The sequence below is a fragment of the Delphinapterus leucas genome, chromosome 11, assembly GCF_059928025.1.
Source record: "Delphinapterus leucas isolate spDelLeu-1000000601 "Yukka" chromosome 11, BTC_Dleu_Yukka2, whole genome shotgun sequence".
Classification (NCBI taxonomy): domain Eukaryota; kingdom Metazoa; phylum Chordata; class Mammalia; order Artiodactyla; family Monodontidae; genus Delphinapterus; species Delphinapterus leucas.
Window position 1 is genome coordinate 88,033,033 of NC_143139.1, and position 22,139 is coordinate 88,055,171.

At 48.4% G+C, this 22,139-nt stretch overlaps 1 protein-coding gene across 1 annotated transcript; it reads right to left on the reverse strand.

Annotated features, from left to right (window-relative positions):
- Positions 1 to 6,724: 6,724 nt before the first annotated feature.
- On the reverse strand, positions 6,725 to 19,597 carry SYN3 (synapsin III). The gene is made up of 5 exons (XM_089921596.1): positions 19,496 to 19,597; positions 16,270 to 16,404; positions 15,307 to 15,394; positions 10,075 to 10,366; positions 6,725 to 6,857 (listed from the first exon to the last, which is right to left on the reverse strand). The coding sequence occupies exons 1-5, from the start codon at positions 19,595 to 19,597 to the stop codon at positions 6,725 to 6,727; spliced, it is 750 nt and encodes a 249-aa protein (XP_089777722.1).
- Positions 19,598 to 22,139: the final 2,542 nt, after the last annotated feature.

Below are 22,139 nucleotides of genomic sequence, written 5' to 3' on the forward strand. Positions count from 1 at the left end.
GGCTCTGTGCTGAAACATCTGGGCTCTGAAGCAGCACTGTTTGGCCACCATTGGGTTGTTAGGGACTTGTTTCTGGCTTCTTCTGGAGTGGAGTTATAGTTTCTTTTTCCTTGTGTTTTGAGTGCTTGGAGCCTAATTTGTAATCTAAGTAGATGACATATTTTAACAACAAAGTTACACTGCTTTGAGTGCTGCTCAGGTACTTGTTCTGCAAAGAAATCCTCTTATTATTTGAAGAACATTTTGCTTTTAAGACTTAAAATACACAGAATTCAAGTTTTATTTTTCCTACAACAAGAAAAAGACCAAACACAAATGTCTTAGCACATAAACAACTACTGGAAACATGCTATAGTGACAGATTAAAATCTGCATCACAACACAGGAATAAAACACTGTTAGTATATGCAGAAAATAGGAATATTGCCAATGTCTTCCTGCTTTTTAAGAAATCTGTTTTGCATATAAGGAAATGGCTTGGAATGCTATGTGCTGCAAGAAAGTTTAGAGTCCTACACATGAATTCGTACACATGAATTTTTTTTCTTTGCTATACATATGTATTGTCTTTTTTCCATCACAGTGTAGAAAATTCAGTCAATACGATTTTCCAGAGGCCATGTCACCTTTAGTAGCTTAATGTATAGGTAAAGGATTAGGGCTGTTGACATTCTTTTTTCCTGTGGTATTTTGTAATATCTGAGCTATAGGACAGCCTTTAAAAAAAGTGTCCACCAGAGGCCATATGGCTTTAATGGGGTCTGGGTTGAAAGAGTCACCCTGAAACTTCGATGGGTAAAAACATCCTGGTTCTCTAGTACACCTTTCTGTGGCCTTATAATGTTAGGTTGCGCTGTATGTGGGGTGTGTGTGTGTAGTGGGGATGGAAGGACATAGTGATGACCAGAAGCACCATATACTATAAAACAGTAGTTTTCAAAATGCATTCATTTTCGAGTGGTCCTTGAGAGGTTCGTGAATGGTGTTGGTGTCCTGCAGATACAGGTGCTACTTTCCGGCCTCACCTCGGACTTACTATCCTACATGACAGATCTCTCAGTTTAGGATACCAGTGGTGTGTCACACACCTAAATTTGTGGTCCTCCCAATAGTTTATTCTGAATTCTTTAAACCACCACCGAAGCTTTTCTTCTTGACTAGCTTTATAGCCAGAAGCTTGTAAAATCTACATTCTTTTCATTAGACTGAGGCTGTTGAGTTTTATGTGTTGCTGGTGTAGGATGAGAATGAAGTCATGGTTTGGTCATAGCCTGTTCACTGCGTGACTTTCTGACACCACTTTGATGTATTGTGATAGAAGATAGTGTAGAGCAGGGGTCCCCAACCCCTGGGCCATGGACCGGTACCAGTCTGTGGCCTGTTAGGAACCGGGCTGCACAGCAGGAGGTGAGCGGCAGGTGAGCGAGCGAAGCTTCATCTATTTACCGCCGCTCCCTGTCGCTCACATTACCGCCTGAGCTCCACCTTGTCAGACCAGCGGCGGCATTCGATTCTCATAGAAGCATGAACCCTACCGTGAACGGCGCATGCGAGGGACCTAGGTTGCCCACTCCTTATGAGAAGCTAATGCCTGATGATCTGAGGTGGAGCTGAGGCGGAGATGCTAGCGCTGGGGAGCGGCTGCAAATACAGATTATCATTAGCAGAGAGGTTTGACTGCACAGAGACCATAATAAATCAATTGCTTACAGCTCATATCAAAACCCTATCAGTGAGTGGCAAGTGAAAACAAGCTCAGGGCTCCCACTGATTCTGCATTATGGTGAGCTGTGTAACTATTTCATTATACATTACAATGTAATAATAATAAAGTGCACAATAAATGTAATGGCTTGAATCATCCTGAAACCATCCCCCCTCTCCCCTGGTCCGTGGAAAAATTGTCTTCCATGAAACCGGTCCCTGGCACTAAAATGGTTGGGGACTGCTGGTGCAGAATGCTGTGTAAGATGCACTCCACATCACTGGCTTGTAGCCTTAGTGATTTTCTCCCCCACACCCACCCCCACCCCCAACCCTGGCCATTTATAAATGAGAGCTCTGGTTTGGCATAGCTGGAAATCAAATCATGGGAGGTATCCTCTCTTAACAATGTAAGATTTTGTGATTCCCTATGTACAAACTGTTGAAGTCTGTCCTCTCTCACTCTTGCTTGCCTCTCTCCAATTCCTGAGATCACTGTTTAGCTTAATATCTCTGTAATTCCTCCACTCTCCCTCTGCTCCCTATACCTGGGGCCCTGAGCCAAGGCTTGTCTTGCTCCTACCCTGGGCAGTAGCTGCCAAATTACAGAGCCTCAGGGAGGAGCCAGGCAGGTCCCAGCTCTCCACTGTGCTGTGAGTGTGGTTAATACTCCTTTGGATAGCCTCCAGTTGACTGTAGGAGATCAGATACGGGAAGTACTAGTTAGGTCATGTGACATAAGGTTTCATCTTAACTGACTTAATGGCTCTCTTGGGATTCCCCAATAGGTTATAGCACTTAAGTTTCTGCTATCCCATAGCAAAACAGGTAAAATGTTAATTGAGAGGCAAGGGGATGTTAACTTCCTTCTGCTCTAAACTCAACAAAAGACCACAGAGCAGATACTTAAAATATGGAGTTTGGAAATTGGAATTAAAGCAGGAGGACCAAGCAGAATAGAAATAATGAAACGTATTTAGGATTTTAAAGAATTCTCTCTCTCTCTCTCTCTCTCACACACACACACACACACACACACACACACACACACAATTGTAAGAAGAATGTTTAGTTTTACATTGGTTTTACCTTAAAGAAATAATACACTGAAATTTCAAAAACTTTTCATCTTTTCCTCTTGGCCTGCCAGTTGAGGGTCATGAACACAATCGAGAAGTCTCATCTCTTGGGGCTGCATACTTTGTCTGTGGAAACACAAGGGAGCCTCTGTGCCCTTTATGCATTGTGTTTGGTTAATGGACTGGTTTGACTTGTCACCCAACCTTGCAATTTGTCTCCAACCAAACCAAAAGTGCCACCTTCTATTAGAGTCTAAATATTAGACTGAAATGGAATTTCATCCATGACTGCTCTGGAGTCGAGGACAGCTTTTGACACTTAGGGGGGATAGTTAGCAACCAGCCTGCTTGTTCTCTTGGGTAAAGAAAACCATGCGATGCATGTGCAAGTGCTCTTAGGCTCTGAGCTATTCCTCCAGCATAATTAAGTTACTGCTTGTATCTGCGAGGCTGACTTAACTCGCTTACACTGGGACTCTAACTTGCGTCCTTTCACAGATTCTAAACACACAAAACCAAATGAGCCACCAACTTGTTCTATGAAGTTGAATGAGGCACTGGGAGGGGCAGGGCTCTGAAAGAACACTGTGTGCCTGCAGGATGGCTCGAGCTGGGCTCTGCTGTGGTCTGCTGTGTGGTCTGGATGGGACCCCTGGGTCTTTGCTGGACAAGCCTTCGTATTGTCCTGGTCTGCTCGCTGCACCTCCTGACTGATGCTGACAATGGCACCTGGTCCCTTCAGCTCCCAGCCTCAGTGGCCCCGCAGTCAACTCACCTGTGTGGGCCACGCTCACCACGGGGGAGGTCTCAGCCTTCTGCTCTGCTTTCTCCCGTAGGTTAAAAAACGGCCACAGATTCTCTTCAGCTTCTTACCAATCTCTCTGTTGGTTTGATTCTCTTCCTGGGCAAGTGATTTCCTCACATTGATACTCGTAGAAAAACAGCCTTTTTCTTCTCTCTTAACATTTTGTTTACATTTTGTTAATTTCATAGTTTTCTAGGAGGGCCAACCTAACACACATCCTGCACACCGTGTGCCGAACACGGCGTGCGCCGTGCTGTGCCCACGTAGCTCGTTCACGAGATGCCGGCACCAGCTTGCTTCCCCCTCGAGCTCCTTCCACTGCAAATTCAGATGAGAACTTCCAGAAGGTAGTTGAAGTTCAGGCTCATGGGATTTGCTACTGTATTTGTTACCATGGGAATGAAGGCCTATAACCCCTGAAATTCTGGAATGGTAGAACTAACTGCTCCATCAGCAGGGACTGAACGGGGGGGGGGGGGGGCAGTGTGGTAATGATGAAGAGGACCCAGAGGATTAATGCAAGAGAAAGGATACGCAGATTCCAGTATCCCTCGAAAGCTGATTTGACAATTAGATGACAGTACCCTTTTATCATGCTGTTAGGAGGAAGATCTGGAAGAAGATATTTTCTCCGGCTGGTGGAGGTGTCTACTGAGGCTGCATTTGAAATTCTCTCTTCATTGTGCTACATGTCAGCACAAACCAAATGGATCTTTGTCATGTTTCAGCCTCACCAAGTCACCTTGGACGGAAAATGCTAGTCTTTCTTTGGGCCAAGGTTGTGAAACAGAGCAAAAAATAACAAACACAACCTTTCAGACTCTCTACAGAGTGACTCCCTTCCCCCTTTCATTTTGTTCTTTCCCATTAAAAAATATCACAATTATTAAAGGTTAAATGCTTGGAGGGAACATGTGCTAGCCTATGTGAGGAAACAGTCCATTTTGGGGATCAGCGGTCTCCAAAGGACCATTCTTGGTCTCTGTACTCATACACAGACTGATGGGAAAATTTATTTCAATGTGTTGGTTATAAACTTGTCTCATGTCATGGAATCTTCTGTGCATGGTTATAAAAACAAGGGTGCCTAGCCTAAGAAATGAGTTTGATATTCTACTGGAATATCTGGGAAATATGGTTTGAATGTTGGGATGTTTTTAGGGACAAGGGACAGAATATGGGAAAGTGGGAAAAGTTAAGCCATGTAATCATTGTTTATGGAGCCACTAGCTTTGCTCACCCAAGGAGTGGGCCCTGGCTGTGATGCTTCCACACCAGTACTGTTTCTCACCTTTCCCACACAGCTCAGGGCAGGGCTGCTGGTCTAACTTCAACGTGCATTCAAAATACTTAGGGAGGTTGACAAAGATACAGGTTCTGGGCCTTATGACCAGAAATTCTGAATCCTTTGGTCTGAAATGAAGCTAGCTATGCACATTGGCCATGTCTCATGCTTTGAGAAACTTTGTCTAGCCTATCACCACTTTGTTGTGTAGTTTGGGTTGTGTTTTATTACTGAGAATTGGGTGAGATAGTTTGATTTTTTCTTCCAATCTTAATTTCCAGTGTAGAAGAGTGACGATCGCCTCACGTATTTCCTGTGTTCTCAATCTTCTAAAACACGTGGCTTTGTGGTGTTACATCCTGCCCGACAGTTTTCTGCACTCTTTTATTCAGAATGCAGCTCCAGGCCAAGGACGCTTTCACTTTTACCTCCCTCTCCCCCTTCCCTATGAACAGTGAGGGGAAGACGTGCCTCAAGTTGCAAAGTGGGCTGTAAGGGGATAGCATGGCTATGTTGGATTATCCTCGGCTCTTTGGAACCAGGAGGCTGGTCTGGCACCTACAATGTTTCTAGCACCAGGTGCTTGGAGATTTGGGACACCCCTGCACCCCATCTAATCATGACAGGAGTCTGATGTAGGAGAAAGCATTGGGAAGGGAGTCAGGGTTACATTTTCCAGCTCTGCAGTTAACTTGTTTAGTCAAATAAGTGTGGGTTAAACAAAGTTAAAGCTAATTTCTTTACTGCAGGAATTCCAAGAGCCTTTGATACGTACTATCAATCTCAGAAAAGAAACAAACAAAAAACAGTGTTTCCTAAACACGTTTGACCGGTGAACCCTTTTATAACTGAGTAACCTTCCAGTGCCTTGCTGTACACTGCCTGCAAAACGCCGAGCTAGAAGTTACTGTCACTGCACTTTCTGATCCTGTGTCATCCATCTGCTCCTTGTCTCTGGCTCCTTGTACGTCCTTGAGGAGAACACAACATTCCCGGTAGGAATTCAGAGACCAAATGGTGGTGTAACACGGAATGGGTAGAGAGGCCCTAACCTAACTCCTTCCTTGGGAAGTGGAGGGCATACTCCCCCTCTGGGAACTAGTGATGATTCCTAAAAGAACCCGTGGTCTGCTCTTGGCTGTCCAATTTAGGATAGCACTCTGGGCACGAGCGACATTGTAAAGCCTCCCCTCTGTTTCTGTTGTGTTCTGAAAGGCCCCACGGGTCACACAGCCTCTGAATTCTTTCCATGGTCTTCAAGATCCACTGGTGGTGGGTGTGATGGGGCCTTTGGCTGTCTGGTCTGCAGGGCCATCTCTTGAGCTTGGATGGGACTTGCAAGGGTAGGTGGTAGGTTCCCCTGGCTGCGCTTTTCTCCTTTTGTTTGCAAAACACTGTCAAAAGTTTATTGCCTCCTACATTGCTGAGGTCTGACTTCAGCGTCTGCATTTGATGGAGGTGGGGCAAGGCTCAGAGGGGGCCCTTCCCAAAGGCAAGCAAAACACTAACAAGAAATGTCAAAACTAGCCACACACAGACATCTCACGTGGTTATCTGAGGCAGGGAAGCAAGCATCTGGGTAGGAAGGTTGACGTGATGCCTGTCTTTAAGGCCCGTTTTGAGGAACCTGGAGGCTCTCAAAGGCCCACCCCTCAGTCGGGCAATGCTGGAACGTCATGGCAAAGGAAAGTGGGAACACATATAGATACTCAGTTCCTGGACCAAAGGCATTTGGAAAGTATATTCTCAGGCCCTCCATTCTGTTCCCGTCAGGAACCAAGGCTGAGATGGAGGATGGGGCAGGAGAGGGGGGGAGTGTAACGGGGCACCCCCCTCCCGGCCTGGACAGGGTTAGTCAGAGAACAGGCTGGCGAAAGACTTCCTCAGGTTGCGGATGGTCTCGGCCTTGGCCTCGTCTTCACTTGGGGTCCCACGCTGGGAGGCGTCAGACGTGCTGAGGCTGTTAGTCAGGGACTGGGATTTGCTGAAACAGAAAGGCAAGGGGGTTGGGGGCGACAAGGCTGGACTCCCCAGGAAGTGAGTCCTGGGGCTTGCCTGGAAGCCAGCTGGGTGAGCCCCGTCACCACAAGGACAGTGAGGCCAGAAACAAGGCATCGCCGCCCTTACACGACGCTGAGCACGCCACACACGCAATTAACCTGCCAGGTGGTTATTGGTATCCTTCTTCTTTAGGCACAGGAATTGGGGCTTACAGCAAGTAACAGGGGAGCATCCAGGGCTCATATTCTTTTCACAAAGCCAGGCTGCTCAGACGGCAGGCGTGACTAGAGCGCAGCTTGACCACTCTCCTGCCTCTGTGTACAAACCCACTTGGTGAAGGGCTGTATCACCGGGTTATGGTTGTTCCTCCTATACTTTCCAGCGCTAGTCTGGGAATCAGGAGGTCTGTATTCCAGACCCTCTCTGCCATTTGGCCCCTCCGGCTGTGGGCAAGTAACTCACTGCTCGGGACCTCCTTTCCCTCATCGGCGAAATGGAGGGTCGGTCTGGCCCACCCTCAGGTCTCTTCTCGCTCTGACACTCTGGGCTTCAATTCCAACTCTTCTCGGAAGCCCTTATTGCCGATTCCAGCCCGTTTTGGAATTCTCACGGTGCCTACTGTTTGAACAACAGTGTTTGACCCTGTGTGCCAGCCTAATGCTAGGTGACAGGTTGGAGAGATGAATGAGATTCAGGGCCTGCCCTCAAGGGGCTCACAGTCTAGTGGGGGTGAAAGACATAGGAAGAGATCCCCACTTGGTCTTGTCATCACATTGAACAAAATCTTCTTCAAAGCAGAGACTATCTTTTCCCCCTTTGCTTATTCCCCCCGGGGTGTTATCCAGGACTAAGTTCAGAGTAGGCATTTGATAAATACCTGTGGATTTGAATTGAACCAAATAATACTTTAGAGCAACAACCCAGGAGATTTAAATGTTTTTAGCTAGATGACTATTGAGGTTAGTGTCCAAACCTGGCTTAAGTCCCAAAGCCCTCGTCTGTCCTGTGATCAGCTGGGCTGTATCTTTTCACATGTGAGAGGCTGTCACAGATACACCCGTATGGAGCCAGCTGCATTCTGGATGGCTAGAAGCACTAACTGTGCAAAAACTCATTTTAATCCTTACAATAACCCTGTGGTGCAAGTACTATTGTCCCCATTTTGCATGAGAGGAAGTCTAAGCACAGAGAGATTAGATAACTTTTCTGAGGTCATGCAGCTTTCAAGTGGCAGAGCTGACACTGAACCCAGGTGGTCTGACTCTAGAGTCTGTGCCGTCAACCTCTATGCCTATTGCTGGAGGACCACTTGCTAATTTCATCAAACTAAAAATGCATTTGTCCTTTGATCCAATAATACCATTTCAGGTATTTTCTATACAGCTGATCCTGCACGTATAAGAAACAGCATGTTTTCAAGGCTATTCACTGCAACCTTCTTTGTAAGAGCATACCACATTTCCATTTAGGGTGGATTAGTTGGATAAATTGTAGTATAACTATATAGTAGAATACTATACAGCTGTGAAAAGGAGAAAATGTCAATGAACTGAGTGGAAGAGCTCCAGGATTTACTGTTAAATGTAAAAGCAAGGAGCAAAATGGTGTGGACAGTGAATACTGCTGATTGTGTAAATAAGTGGGAGGAGGGAATCAGAACATATATTTCTGTATTTGCATAAGGAAACACTGGAGGAACACACAAGGAACTAACAAAAATGGTTACCTCTGGGGAGCAGGGGGCAGGAAAGCATTGGATAGCAATGAGATGGGAGTAAGATTTTTTTCAATAAAAACAATATCTTTTAGATCTTTGAACCATGTGAATGTATTACCTATTCAGAAAAATTATGGTTAGCATGACTCATGGGCTGGATGTCCTGTGTTCAATCCTAGCTCTTCTACTTCCTAACAGTGGAAACTTTGGCAAATTATTAATGTCTTTCTCTGTTTGCTCATCTGTAAAATGGGGATAATAATTGTTATTAACTCCTAAGCCTGTGGGACTTAAAAAAAACAAACCAACTAGGTGAAGGGCTTAGTACATAGTAAGTAGATAATAGATGCTAGCAGTGAAACGATGATTATTAATATTAGTGTTTGGAGTTGAAGAAAGGGAGAAGCTTTCCAAAGAAAACACATTTAGGGTCTCCCTTTCTGACCTCAAACCAAGAGACGGGCTTGAGTGGAGACAGGAGAGAGGATGTATGTGTGCATTGGGATGGATCTTCTACAAAGTGGTGGCAACACTCCTTCCTGTCCTCATCACCTAGTCTTTCACAACGCGACTCTGCAGATCCTCCTATCAAGAGTCTATTTCCCCACCTCTTTAATCTGGGCTTGACCATGTGACTCGTACTTACCAAAGGCGTGTGATGGGATGAAATGACATTATGTGGCGTCTTCTAAGGCTGGACCTTGAGAAGCCTTGAAGCTTCTACTTTTGCCCCTTTGGAATGTAATTCTACCATGTGAGGAAGCTGGGCCCAGCCTGCTGGAGGATGAGGCCCAAGGAGAGAGAGAAGCTCAGCTGACAGGCAACACCAACAACCAGATATGTGCAGGAGGCCCTCTTGGACCATCCAGCCCCAGGTAAGCTGCCAGATGACTACAGCCATATGAGTGATCCCAGTAGAGTAGGGTTGCTAGATTTAGTAAGTAAAAATACAGGACACCCAGTTAATTTTGAAATTCAGATTAAAAACAATAACTTTTTGAGTATAAGTATATCCCATGTAACATTTGAGGGCATACTTATGTTCAAAACTATTCATTGTTTCTCTGAAATTCAAATCTGCCTGGGCATCCTATATTTTATCTGGCAACTCTACAGGAGAGACCAGCAGAAGATCCTCCCAGCTGAGCCAAACTCAGAACAAATTGCTAAACCAAAAAATCATGAACAAAGAAAATGGTTGTTTTCTTAAGCCACTAAGTTTCAGGGTGGTTTGTTATGCAGCAAGAGATAACTGATGCATGTATACATGGAGGATCACAGTGGGACCTAATCTATCCTCTCACCTTTCTGGGCCCTGCCTGCCATCCCGGTTCCATCCTCTGGGCTTCCTTCTACCCATTTAAAGTCTGGTTGAGTCCTTGGTGGGTCTTCCTCTGTCTCCGAGTTCCTGATCCTGAGCCAGTCCAGCTCTGTCCACACCCTAAGTCCACCCTATGCCCTTCCCAATTCCCAAAGCACTTACTTGAGATGGGGGTGGGGTGCTGCTGGTTTCTTGGACTCGTCACCCTGTTGGGAGGTGCTGCGGCTCTGCATGGGGGGCCGGGGCTGTGAGGTAAGGGTGGTGCCTGGCTTGGAGACCTGGTTTGGAGAGCTGCCTCCAGATGTGCGGGATAGCTGTGGAGAGCCTGGTGACCTCTGCTGCTGTGGAGATCCGGATGAGGGACTCAGGGGTTGCTGGCCTTGTGGGGAGAGCCTCTGTTGCGACGGGCTTCCAGATCTCGGGGGCTGAGGAGACTGAGCTTGGCGAGGGCCCCCTACAGGGAGAAAAAAATTATTACATTCAGATATTTTTTACGATAAATATGGCTGTGCACAAGTGTCGCTTCAGGGATGTTCATTACAGTGTTTTTCATTTTTTTTAAAGATTTTTTGGATGTGGCCCATTTTTTAAAAGTCTTTATTGAATTTGTGACAATAATTGCTTCTGCTTTATGTTTTGGTTTTTTTGGCCACGAGGCACGTGGGATCTTAGTTCCCCGACCAGGGATTGAACCCGCACCCCCTGCTTTGGAAGGCGAAGTCTTAACTGCTGGACCGCCAGGGAAGTCCCTACAGTCTTTTTTGTAACAGTGAAAAACTGAAAACAATACAAACGCCTAACTGTAGAGGAACTGACTAGGAACATTAAGATAAATTCATATAATGGAATATGCCATGGTCATCACGTATGACGTGGCAGAATAATATTAAATGACGTGGGATGTTGTTGATAAGCAGCTTATAAAACAGTATTTGCCATTTAATTCCATTTTGGCATGTATATATATAAAGCTATGTAAAAAAGAAAGACTGGAAGGTTATACATTAAAACCAGTGTGTCTCAAACTTTAATGGCATATGAATCACCATGCATCTTGTCAAAACAAAGATGCCGATACAGTAGGTCTTGAGCGGTGTTATGAACTGGATTGTGTCCCTTCACAAAATTCATATGGTGGAGTTCTAACCCCTGGTGTAACTGTATTTGGAAATAGGGCCTTAAAGGAGGCAACTATTGTTGAATGATGCCATAAAGGTGGGCCCTAATCCAATAGGACTGGTGTCCTTATGAGAAGAGAGAGAGAGACCAGGGACCTGCACACACAGAGGAAAGGCCACGTGGAGACACAGTGAGAAGGTGTTGTCTGCAAGCCCTGGGGAGAAGTTTCAACCCTGCTGGCACCTTGATCTTCCAGCCTCCAGAACCATGAGAAAATAAAGGTCTGTTGATGAAGCCACTCAGTCTGTGGTATTTTGTTATGGCAACACGAATGGGGTCTACGTTACTAACAAGCTCCCAGGTGATGCTTCTGCTTTCCACACTTCGAGTAATGAGGCACCGAGCAATGATTTTAAAAGCGGTGGGATGATGAGGGACTTAAATTCTCTTCCTTTTGCTCACTGATGTTTTCCACACTGAAGATGTATTACTTTTGAAACAATGAAAATAATTATCCCTTACTTTCGAATAGCTCTCTAACCTTTTCTAAGAACTTTCAAAAGCAATATATCATTTGATCTAGAGAGAGGCTGGTAGGGAAGATACCACTCTTCTCATCAGGTTGCAGTGGAAACAGCCTCATTAAGGTTTCATAACTAGAAGGGGTAACCACGGAAAGCCCACAGAGGAGCTTGGCTTCACCCTGTTCCTGCACAGAGCATATAGGCTTTCACCTACAAGCGAAAGGACATTTTAGCCTCCCAGAAATGACTTTGAGTGGAATTCCAAGGCTCCAAGCAAGCAAGGTGCACCCTCCTCACCCTTGAACCCAGGTGTCAGGACTGCTGATTGTGAAATGCATCTTGGCAAAGCAGACTAGCTGCCTGCTGCTCTCCATTCCAGGATACAGCGGCTCCTGGGAAGGTGGGATGCACCACGGTGATTCTCGCCATGCTTTGTTGAGAGGATGGGAGACTGAGAGTTTAAAAAGGGCTGGAGCTCAACTCTGAGCCCTTTCATAATGTGGCTTCCACTTGTGTGAGCTCCCCAGGTCTCTACTGGGTCCTCTCTATCATGTCCCGGCCTTGGGCTGGGCACCCTCGCAGCTTGTGGGTTAGGCATTATTATCATCCCCATTTTACAAAGAAACTCAGTCCCAGATATACTGCGACTTGCTTAAAAAGTGTCACTTCTAGTAAGGGGAAGAGCCTAGACTCAAACCTAGATCTCTCTGACTCAAAGCTCTGTTTTCTTTTGTTTTCCTTTCTTTACTGTACCACACAGGGCAGCACCTTTGTGCAAATTAAGAAAAAGGTGCTTTCCCCCAGTGGTGGCTGCTCTGAGCCCGGTGCAAAGGGGGCAAGGACTAGATTTCAGCTGGCCTCCCCGCTCAGACTGTCTCAGCTGGGCCCTGTGTGGTGGGCACGACCTGCATGTCTGGTGGCCCTGACACCCTACAGGTACCAGAGCCCCAGGTCCTTGCCATTAACCTGCCATGTGACTGTGGGTGCGTCACTTCTCCTCTCTGGGCCCTTGTTTGGAAATGAGGTCGTTGGACTAGACATCAAACATCCCTCCACATCTGAACATCTTTGTGAGCTTGTGCAACACTTTCCAGGTTGGACTGAATTGCAGCTCTAGTCTAGCAACTGACTGCACACGGCTTGATTCATGACTATATTGTCCCAGTAGATTGGAGGACCCACTGATCACAAAACTCAAACACCTATAGGGCCAGGCAGATAAATAAATAAAGCAGGGGAGTGTCAGAAAAATCACGTGGCTTTAAAAAATTTTCCCACTTGAGATACACGGTTCAGAGACTTACCTCTTTAAAGAGGTGCAAGCATAAAGAAAATGGCAGTTGACACTGTGTCACTGTGGAAGTGCCACTAGCAAGGAAGGAGTAGGGCCTGAGGCAAACGGAGGAGTCCTTGCCCTGTCAGTGGACAGTTGCTATGTAGCAAGTAGGCCCACTGTTTCTAGAGCTCCTGCTCTATCAAGAGAAGCTGGAAATCTAGATGTTTATGTAAAAGCTTCTGATTTTTAAATGTTGGTTTACTTTTTTGTTTTTTAAACCCATTGTAGGTCCAAAAAGACATGTTTTCTAGTTTTATCTTAAATCCTCCCCCCCGCCCCACCTCTCCACATTCTTCTCCTCGAGACTGATAATATCTTGGAAAATCTGGATACTCATTCATTCATTTATTAACTATTCGTTCAGTCCCTATTATACAGGTGGGATTCATCAAGAGACACTAATTTCTTTCAGCTTCTCAGCAAAGCAACAAATTTAGTATTTTTTGTTTGACCACATACAGAAAAAAAATTAAATGTAGAAAGTATTTGCCTTAGCCCAGGACTGGTGCTAAAAGATGATGAAGTTCATTAAAAGAGACCCTCATTTTTACTGAGTTGAAAGTGAGTGGTGAGGTCAGAAAACAAGTTAATAATGTGATCTTGTTATTTCGGGAACTCAATGAAAGCACTGTGTTTTAATTAGCCTTGTTATTTTTAATCTGAATGTTAATTCAATGAGCATTTTCTTTAATTATCCTAATTGGTTTTAAATTGATTGTTTTGCAACTCACTAAACGTGTGTTTAGCCTCATGTCGCTTAAAATATCCCTTTATCGAGCGTGTCTCTACTCTGGGCCGGAAAGGAAACCAGAATATAGTAGCTCTCTGTTTTAAAAGTGCTCGGTTCAAATGTGGTTGAAAAAGTAAGTCCTGGGGCAGAGTGAGACAGGCCAGGGTAGGGCAGAGGCACAGTCAGAGCCTGGCAGGGTGACGAATAAGTTGTTTTTGAACATTTATAATTATAGAATTATCACCAGGCAGGAGGGCAGTGGGGCTGCTTTAGTTATAAGGATTGTTATGATAACAACCGTTAAGGACAACATGTATAACTGTTAGTAAGACACAAAATATTAATAGTGAGTTTTTAATGGTAAAGGTCATATAAATAGTTATTAACAGTATATTAGTAGTAGTAAGAGCTAGAACCTCCTAAGCACTACCTCCACGCCGGGACACCTTGCTAACTGCTTCACCTGCGTTTTCTCACGGGAAGCTTCCCATTACTAAACGGGGCAGCTGTCATTTCCTCCTTTATCACTGGGGAAACCGAGGCTCTGAGAAGTGATGTAACTTGCCTAAGTCTGCCAGGGTACTGAGACATGCAAGCGGATTCAAATAGGTGTTTATCTGCCTGAAGAAGAAGCCAGTGTTCTTTGGTACACAGTTATGTAAAGTCATGCAATTTCCCTCTTCTTAAATGCTTTCTGCTTTTCCAAGAAGAGAAGCACAGACAAGAAAGATGAATGGAGTGTTTTATCTAAGACCTTTTGAAGAAGAAGCCATTTAGTGCCCAAGGCCGATTTTCCCAAGAAGCAGTGAATCTGTTACTTTGATAAAAGCGACTGGGAAGGCCACAGCGTGACAGTAATGTTTCTTTCTGATGAGTCTTAAAGCAGATCCTTAAAAGGTCGCCATGAAAATGCCTGGCCTGGCTTCTTGGTGCGAAGCGGTCCTGAGGCTCCAAGCTGGCACTAGAGCAGTGAGTGTGCCCGGAAAGTTCTGACTGCAGGAGAGGACACGGGCTGACTTTCTCCCCAGGCCTGAGCGTGAGGACACCCGAGCAGCTGGCAGCCTGAGAGAGTTAGTTATTGCCACGATTTCTTTTCATCTTGTCGTCAATAGTTCATCCATTCTCTCATAAATGGTGGCATTTACATAGTAATGCTGGGATACTTTTTGAGGAACAATTCCAATCGACAAGGTTCTGTACAACGTTCCGTTTTTCTTTCTCACTCTAGCTGGTTGGCTCATAAATCTATAATCAGGCACTGCTAGCGGCTAGGAAACAGACAATTTCTAGAAGATCTGAAAGCCCAGACTTGTAAACCTGCCATTTTCTTGTGCTTCCTTGGACGAAGCCTCAACACCCATCTCTGTAAAAAGGAAATACGGTTGTTTTCACTGTTGACAAGTTGGGAGGCTGAAAATGAGAAAACAAATGGGAAAGTCCCTAGCACAGTGGTACTTAATACATTTACTGTCTGTCTTCCTTTCCTCCTTTTCTGAATTTAAGGGGGTGACAAACCTCATGGTCTCTTTCATTCTGCATACAGAGCGAGGGCACATATCTGGGGATAAAGTATTAAGATGGAGTGTTCCAGAGCGCCTTCTGGAAGTCACGCGTGGACCCCTCAGTGCATTCCAGCATGCTTGCTGGACGGTTTCTCTCGGTGCGTGGCTCGTCGTGGGCCCTACCTTGTGTGGGTGTCCGTGGCTGAGGCTGTCCGAGCGGAGGTCCAAGCTGGGCTTGCCCAGGGGGTTTTGCTGGTTTAGTCTGAGGAGTCTAGAGCAGAAGAGAAAAGAAGCCTGTTGTGATCACCACAGCCATTTACTTCCTGCGTACGAGGGCAGGGTTTATCAACATCTGTTCACTACTGAGGTAAAACTTACATAATGTACACAGTTCTTAAGTGTACAGCACAATGAGTTTTCACACGTGGATACACCTGTGTAACCACCAAGCAGGTCAAGACAGAACATTTCCAGTGGAGAAGCCTGCTCTGTGGCCCCACCCAGCCAGCAGCCCCCTCGAGTATGACCGTCATTCTGACATCTGTTATCACAGGTTTGTTTTTGTGGGGAAAGGGGGAGCAGGTTTTGGGACTTGCTTTTCCAGAAAGCTGGGGGTCTAGCAAATTCTTTGGAGAATAATCTGGTAGTCCATGGTGAGGACTGTGGAAGGGAGGAGCTCTGAGGGAGCAGGTCGAGGTTGGAGGATGAGGAAAACGGAAGGCACAATAGTCTCTGTTGACTGGTGCCCTGGGAGCATACAAAGGGCATGTGTGTACACGGGCACGTGCGTGCGCGCACACACACACACACCCTGCTCCCTGCTCAGGCCCGGGATGGAGGGCACAGAGGAGACAAATGGTTTCTTATGTTAATGATCTCTGCCTACAGACACCCAAAGCCCAGTTGAGACAAGGTTTTTCTCCCCAGGATGGTGAAGGGAGGAAGGGCCTCTCAGAGCCTCCCAAATTCCCCCATCAGGAGCAGGGCTACAAGCTCTCCCCCAATCCCAGCCTCACCCACACCCCATTCCTTTCTCCCCAGGTTGGTTCCTCCCTGGGAGCATCTCCTGTGGATCAGGGCACCCATTCCCAGACAGCCAGGCATTTCTCATGGCTACACAGTGTCCCTTACTTCCGAGGACCTTACCCAAGGCCTCAGGGGCGAGGGCACTGTGCCCCCTGGCATCGGGAGTTGGCTCATTTTGGAGACAACGAGATCGGCCATCAGCTGTTTGTCCTCTTCCAGGTGCTCTCCAATCAGGGGCATGGAGCTGTCCATCACCTGCAGGTGATGAGAGAAAGGAGTCCTGAAGGACCCTCAGGCCAGGGCGGCCAGGCAGCGCATCCCAGGAGGCAGGCTCAGAGCTCATGACAGAAGTGAACACTAGATGGCAATGCTCTCCATGCAAACACCCAGCCCAGCGCCTCCAGCTGGGAATGACCCCCTTGGAGACATCCAGTTTCCTGCAGTTCAGTCTAAATCAAGTCCCTGGACTCAGTTCAATTCAGTCGACATTTGCTGGACCTCAGACATGCGACCAAGGGCTGGGAGCCTTTGCTGACCTTTTCTGCTCTTTTCTTTGGGGAGCTGGTCTCTGCCCCTCCTTTCCCACCTTGGCCCCCACCCAGGATTGGGGCTGGCCTCCTGAACTCTGGCCCAAGGTCAAGGTTTTCCACAAAGCCTGAAGCAGTGAAGGTGGGGGGCTCGATTATGACCAAAAAAAATAACAAGGGTTAGAGTCGGCTCAGGGCGCGGAGAGAAGAGGGAAGAGGCAAGTCCTGTTCTCCAGGGCTCTGGCAGAATAAACTCCTGGAGAGGAACTTCTCCCACGGGGAGCAGGCTGCTTCTCAAAGGAGGCACAGTGCTTACACTGGGAGAGGCCCTGAGAGATCATATTTGTACATCCGCACGTCCGCTTTTCTTGCAGATGGGGAAACCGAGGCCCAGAGACGGGAAGGGACTTGCCCGAAGTCACGCAGGCCAACGATCCAGGTGATTCCCCAGGCATGGGCAGCTGTAGATGGTCTCGAAGGGGAGCGAGGCCTTGGTGGGCCGTCTCCTCCCCAGCTGTAGGGAAATCCAGCCTGTTCACCAACACCCCCCTCCCCCCGCCCCCATCAAACGCACTGTCTCGTTCTCCCTTTTCCCAAGCTGGGGACTCACCAGGTTCTCTCTCTTGTCCAGGTCCTTGTGCATGTCATTCTCTCTGCCCACTCTCTACCTGCCTAGGCCCTTCTCATCCGTCAGGGAACATCTAGCCGGCCCTTCCTCTGGGAAGCCTCCTCGGCACTCCTGCCACCCTCACTTTGGTCGTCCCACTGGAGAGCTTATCCCACAGGGCCATGGTCTCCTGTTGGTGTGTGTCTCCCCAACCAGACGGTGAGCCCCTGGGCTGGGGATGGACCCTGTATCCTGTTAGACAGGTGTGTCCTCGCTAAATACCTCTTGAATGGAGGAATGAAAGGTCCCTACAATAAGTCCTGCTGAGGACGATAAGGATGCTAATAAGTGCTACGTGTCATTATTATGTGCCAGGCGCTGTCCTAAGCACTGGGTACGGATGACCTCACACAAATCTCAGCATAGCTCTCTGAGATAGGTACCATTACTATCCTTATCATGATGGGAAAACTGAAGTCCAAGAAGTAGCAAATTCAAGGACAGATTGCTAGCAATCCTTCCGCGTCTCACCGATCAACGAACAGCTCTCTGTGGTAAGAAAGGGGAACAGCAGACCTGGGTTCCAGGCTTCGGTTCTGCTAGGGACTTGCTGTGTGATCTTGGCATGTCACTTTTCCTCTGTGGGCCTGTTGTTTCCCTCAACTATAAACTGAGGGGTGTGGGCAGCTGCAAAGACCCTTCCAGCTGGGACTTTTAGGAGCCTGTGAGTCTAAAGCCCCTACTATGGTGGGGAAGCTGAAAAGCAAACTCAAGGATGTGATGCAGATTCTATTATGGATGGTCCTGAAAACTGTCCTCAAATTGAGCTCCCTGTTGGTTATGCCTGGGTTCTTGGTACCCTGGATCCCAGTGCCCGGCGCATGGACAGTCTCTCGTTCAATGTGGGCTGAGTTGAGTTATAACTGTGGAGTCTACGTGTACACAGGCCTGTCGTCCTTTCTCTTCCTGAGCCCGCCCACCCCTTTTTGTTCTGGTTTCTGTTTCCTACACTCCCTGCAGTAGAAAACAGCCACCACAAGGAACCTGAGGTCAGAGCATTCTGGAGTCCCCATGGTGGACACAGCCAGAGGAAGTGGACATTCTGGTCTCCCCAGGGAAACATTTTTCCAATGAGCAATGTCATTCCCTGTACAGGTCATGGAGGACAAGTTCAAGTGTCTTTCCCCTGAGTATTTCACTGTGAGGATCTTCACAAAACATGTCCCACAAATTTTATGTTCTCACCACAGAGGTGGCTGAAGAAATCAGTATTTTTGGATCCCTTCTGTCTGTTTTTTTTCCTGACTGGGGAAAAATACCTTTTATCTTTCTGGTAAAAAGCTCCCCATCTCCCTTGACCTCACTCTAAACTGAAAAGCAACGGAAACAACTCTGCAATGTTTCTGAGAGACAAAAAAATCTGAAAAGCCATTTCCCTCGCCCCCCACCCTGGAACATTTTTGAGAAGTTGTCTTATTGTGTTGTAAAGTCCAAACCCACAATTTTTTTTTTTTTTTTTCAATGTGTAAGGCCTTTCATCCCTGACCCGCTGAATGTCTGGAGGCAGGGAGTCTGGGCCCACGGGTACAAATTTTTGTTTCCTAAGAGTGAAAGCTGAGGAAACTCAGATAGGCAGGAGCTCGGGGAAGGGAGCCAGGAGTCCTTCTGCTGATTGCTGGTCCCCTCTCTGAAAGGAAGCTCTAGGGGAAGGGTCCCTGCTACTGTGTTCACTGCTGTATCTCCATCTCTTGGCTGGGGGTCTGGTGCCCAGAATAGGAGCTCAACAGTGAATGAACGAATGGGTGAATCAATCAATGACCACATGTGTGCCAAAGCTGAGTTCATGTGTGGTGGTCCCATGAAGAGATGCAGAGGCAGGAAGGCCAGGAAGGGTCTCAGGAGATGCAATGCCCTAGGCGTCGGTCTGAAGGTCCCAGGCATCCTCGTTCCTCCAGGGAGCAGCCTGGGTCTAGCTTGGAAGCAAGTGTACAGGGCAGTAGTTTTGCTCCTGGCCCCTTCAATGTCCTCTGAGAAGGGGCTGCTGAGGAGATTTCAGGTAATGGTGGCTGCTGGACGTGAGGAGAGAGCTGTTTTCTAGAGCAGGATTGAACCTGCAAATATAGATGCAACTCATCCTTGGAAGCTACCTGGCCTTCTGGGGGGTGAGTGTGGGCAGAGGGGCTATGTCCAGCCTGGACTCCCTCCCCTTCACCTCCAAGCTGGATACTCCCTGGGCTTGGGTGTGGATGCCCTCCTGGCAATGCTGGAGGAGAAGAGCAGGGCTCCCACCGCTCCAGTCACCGGCTCCCGCCATGCCGTGGATCCCGGGAGTGGTGCAGACACTCGGGGCTGGAGGACTGGCTGGCTCTTGCGGTCACCCCAGCCATGTGCTTCCCATTAGCCGCCCACACCCCGGGGAGGGGGCAGCCACAGGGCTCTCCCTCACACGTCTTGGCCCTGTGTCAGCACCACGCCTCTGCAGTGGTTGGAGAAGGCCACAGAAGGGATGCACCGGAAGGGGCTCTGGGGGGTGGGAGAGCTAGGATGTGAGGCTGGGGAGAGAAGGGAGAATTCTGAGCCAGAGCAGCATTTTCAGGGGAAGCAACGGAGAACCATGAGCTGTGGTGGGGAGGGAAAGGGAGTTAGGAAGGGGGAGGGGGCTGTGAGGCCAAGAGACTTGGGGAGCCACAGAGGGGGGAGGGGGACCGTGGGACTGGGGTGGACACAGGGAGCCTTGAAGGTGGGAGGGCGACTGTGGGGCTGGGAGAAGCATGGAGAGGCAGTCGTTGGGGTAGGGGAGGAGGGTGATGGAAGGACCACGGCGACCTGTAGGCGACAGCTCTGGAGGGTAGCAGGGGTGGTTGGCCTCTGAGAGGCATGGGCTGCAGGAAGGTTGAGGGAGAGATTCTGGGACTCAGAGCCCCTCTGACCTCTCTTACAATTACATTTCCCTCCATTCACACCCCTTTCCTAACCTTCGGTGCCCTGAAGTTAGTGTACCACCCTTCCCTGCCAGCCTGCACACCCCACATCCGTCTTGCTCAGAGCTCTGTCCCCAGAGCTACCCCCACGCCAAGCCCATGGGAGCCACTGGGTACCTGTCTGCTGACTGAACAGACAATGGAATCTCTGCCTAGTGACCAGGGAAGTGTGTCCTCTTTACACACTGGGACACTGAGAAAATTGAAGAGGCCTCTGAGGGGACAGAATCTTGCCAACTCTTGGCCCGATGCTTTTCCCCTACTGTTAGGGCCATGGGTTGGGGATATTTGTTTAACCTCATGCCCAGAACTCTTGAGGGCCAGCTCAGAGCCCCTGGGCACAAAGGCTTTAGAGGCAGCCAAGGGTGGGGATGGGGTATGTGAGGGTGGTAGGTGAGAAGCCTGTGGGAGCTGCTTGCTGTGGCCTGGGCTGCATGTGCCCCAGCCATGGGCTAAGACACAGCTGACCATGCTGGAGGCCACACTTGGACTCCTTCCCTCTGGCGTGCCTGCTCAGGGGCCTGGACAGGCCAGGAGGATGTCCTGGTCCACCTCTCACCTCAATGATGTAGTCTCTGCCATCCTTGCTGTGGACAGCCTTGACGGCGCAGATGTCCAGGCCACCAAACATCTCTGAGCAGCTGTCCACCCACAGCCTGTACCTGCAGGGATGGAGAGACAGGCAGTGGGCATGAGGGGCAGGGAGCAGGGACGGGAAGCAGAGGGAGAGAGAGGCAGAGACAGAGGGAGGGAGAGACACAGAAGGACACATACAGAAAAACAGGCTATGGGACAGTGACACACAGGCAACCATTCAGAGATGGAGAGAGACAGAGATGCAGCAAGAGAGACAGAAAGGCAGAGAGACAGAGACCAGAGAGAGACACAGACCTGAGAGAGACAGAGGCAGTGGGAGAGACAGAATGGGTAAAAAGGGAGGCAGAGACATAGATGGACCGTGAGAGAGAGACAGCAGGAGAGCAGCTAAAAGGGAGCCAGGAAGGCAGGAGAGAAGCAGGACTGGGGGAGAAGGAATGGGAGCTGGGAGAGATCTCAGAGACCTGAGCCCACCCCGCCTAGACCTTGACTGGCTCCCTAGTAGTGGGAAGCTTGCCTTGCCCCCATCTGGAGCCATCCTGGACACCCAGCTTCCCCTGAAGTCCTTTTCCCTTGGGAAAGCTGCTCGAAGGTCCCCAGAAATCCCTCCCAGGCCGCTCTCCCAGGCCCAGCCTGTGGGGACAAAGGACATATTCTCCTCCTGCCTGGGGAATGTGGGCAGAGGAGCCTGGCAGGCCGCTCTCGCCTGGCCTGGGGGCCTGCTCCTCTGGACCCGCTGCTTTTTTTTCCCTTTCCAGCCACTTGATGGCTGCAAGGCCCGTTTGCTTTGCAGGGGAAGATCTCAGTGCTGGACTTTGACCCTGCAACAAGAGGATGGTTGTATCTGGAGAAGTCTTCCTGGCCTTGCACTTGGCTTCCCTCATGGTGGCTGGATTTGGAGTCACAGGGGACTTTGTGTCAAACGTTCTTGCTTCTCTCCCCACCCTCCAGGGTCACATGGGGGCACGCCTGCTCTGAGATCTATTTGTGTCTCTGAGCCATAAGGCCTGGAATGAGCTGAAGTGCTCTCAGAACCAGATCTCTCATCTCATCCGCTAATGCCCCTTGAGGCACTGAGGGTACTGCCCATGAATTTGCAGAATGGAAAGTGAATTCCAGGCCTGAGCAGACCCACTCCCATGGTAGGCTCCTGCAGAGATGGCCCATGTGGCCTGGGACTGAGCAGAGCCAGGGAGATAGTGCCCTGCTGGAGACATCTGTGAGTAGCTTGTGAGGCATTGGGGAAGGCTGGGCTCACATTCTGGAAAGGCCATGAAG

What these genes read in the sequence shown, in the direction of transcription:
- SYN3 (XM_089921596.1), bottom strand. Translation starts at nt 19,597, where the DNA reads ATGGCGGGAGCCGGTGACTGGAGCGGTGGGAGCCCTGCTCTTCTCCTC. An exon ending in CCTCGCCCCTGAGGCCTTGG is followed by an intron (nt 15,395 to 16,269) that starts GTAAGGTCCTCG and finishes CTTCTGCTCTAG; the next exon opens with ACTCCTCAGACTAAACCAGC. An exon ending in GCACCCCACCCCCATCTCAA is followed by an intron (nt 6,858 to 10,074) that starts GTAAGTGCTTTG and finishes TTTCTGTTTCAG; the next exon opens with CAAATCCCAGTCCCTGACTA.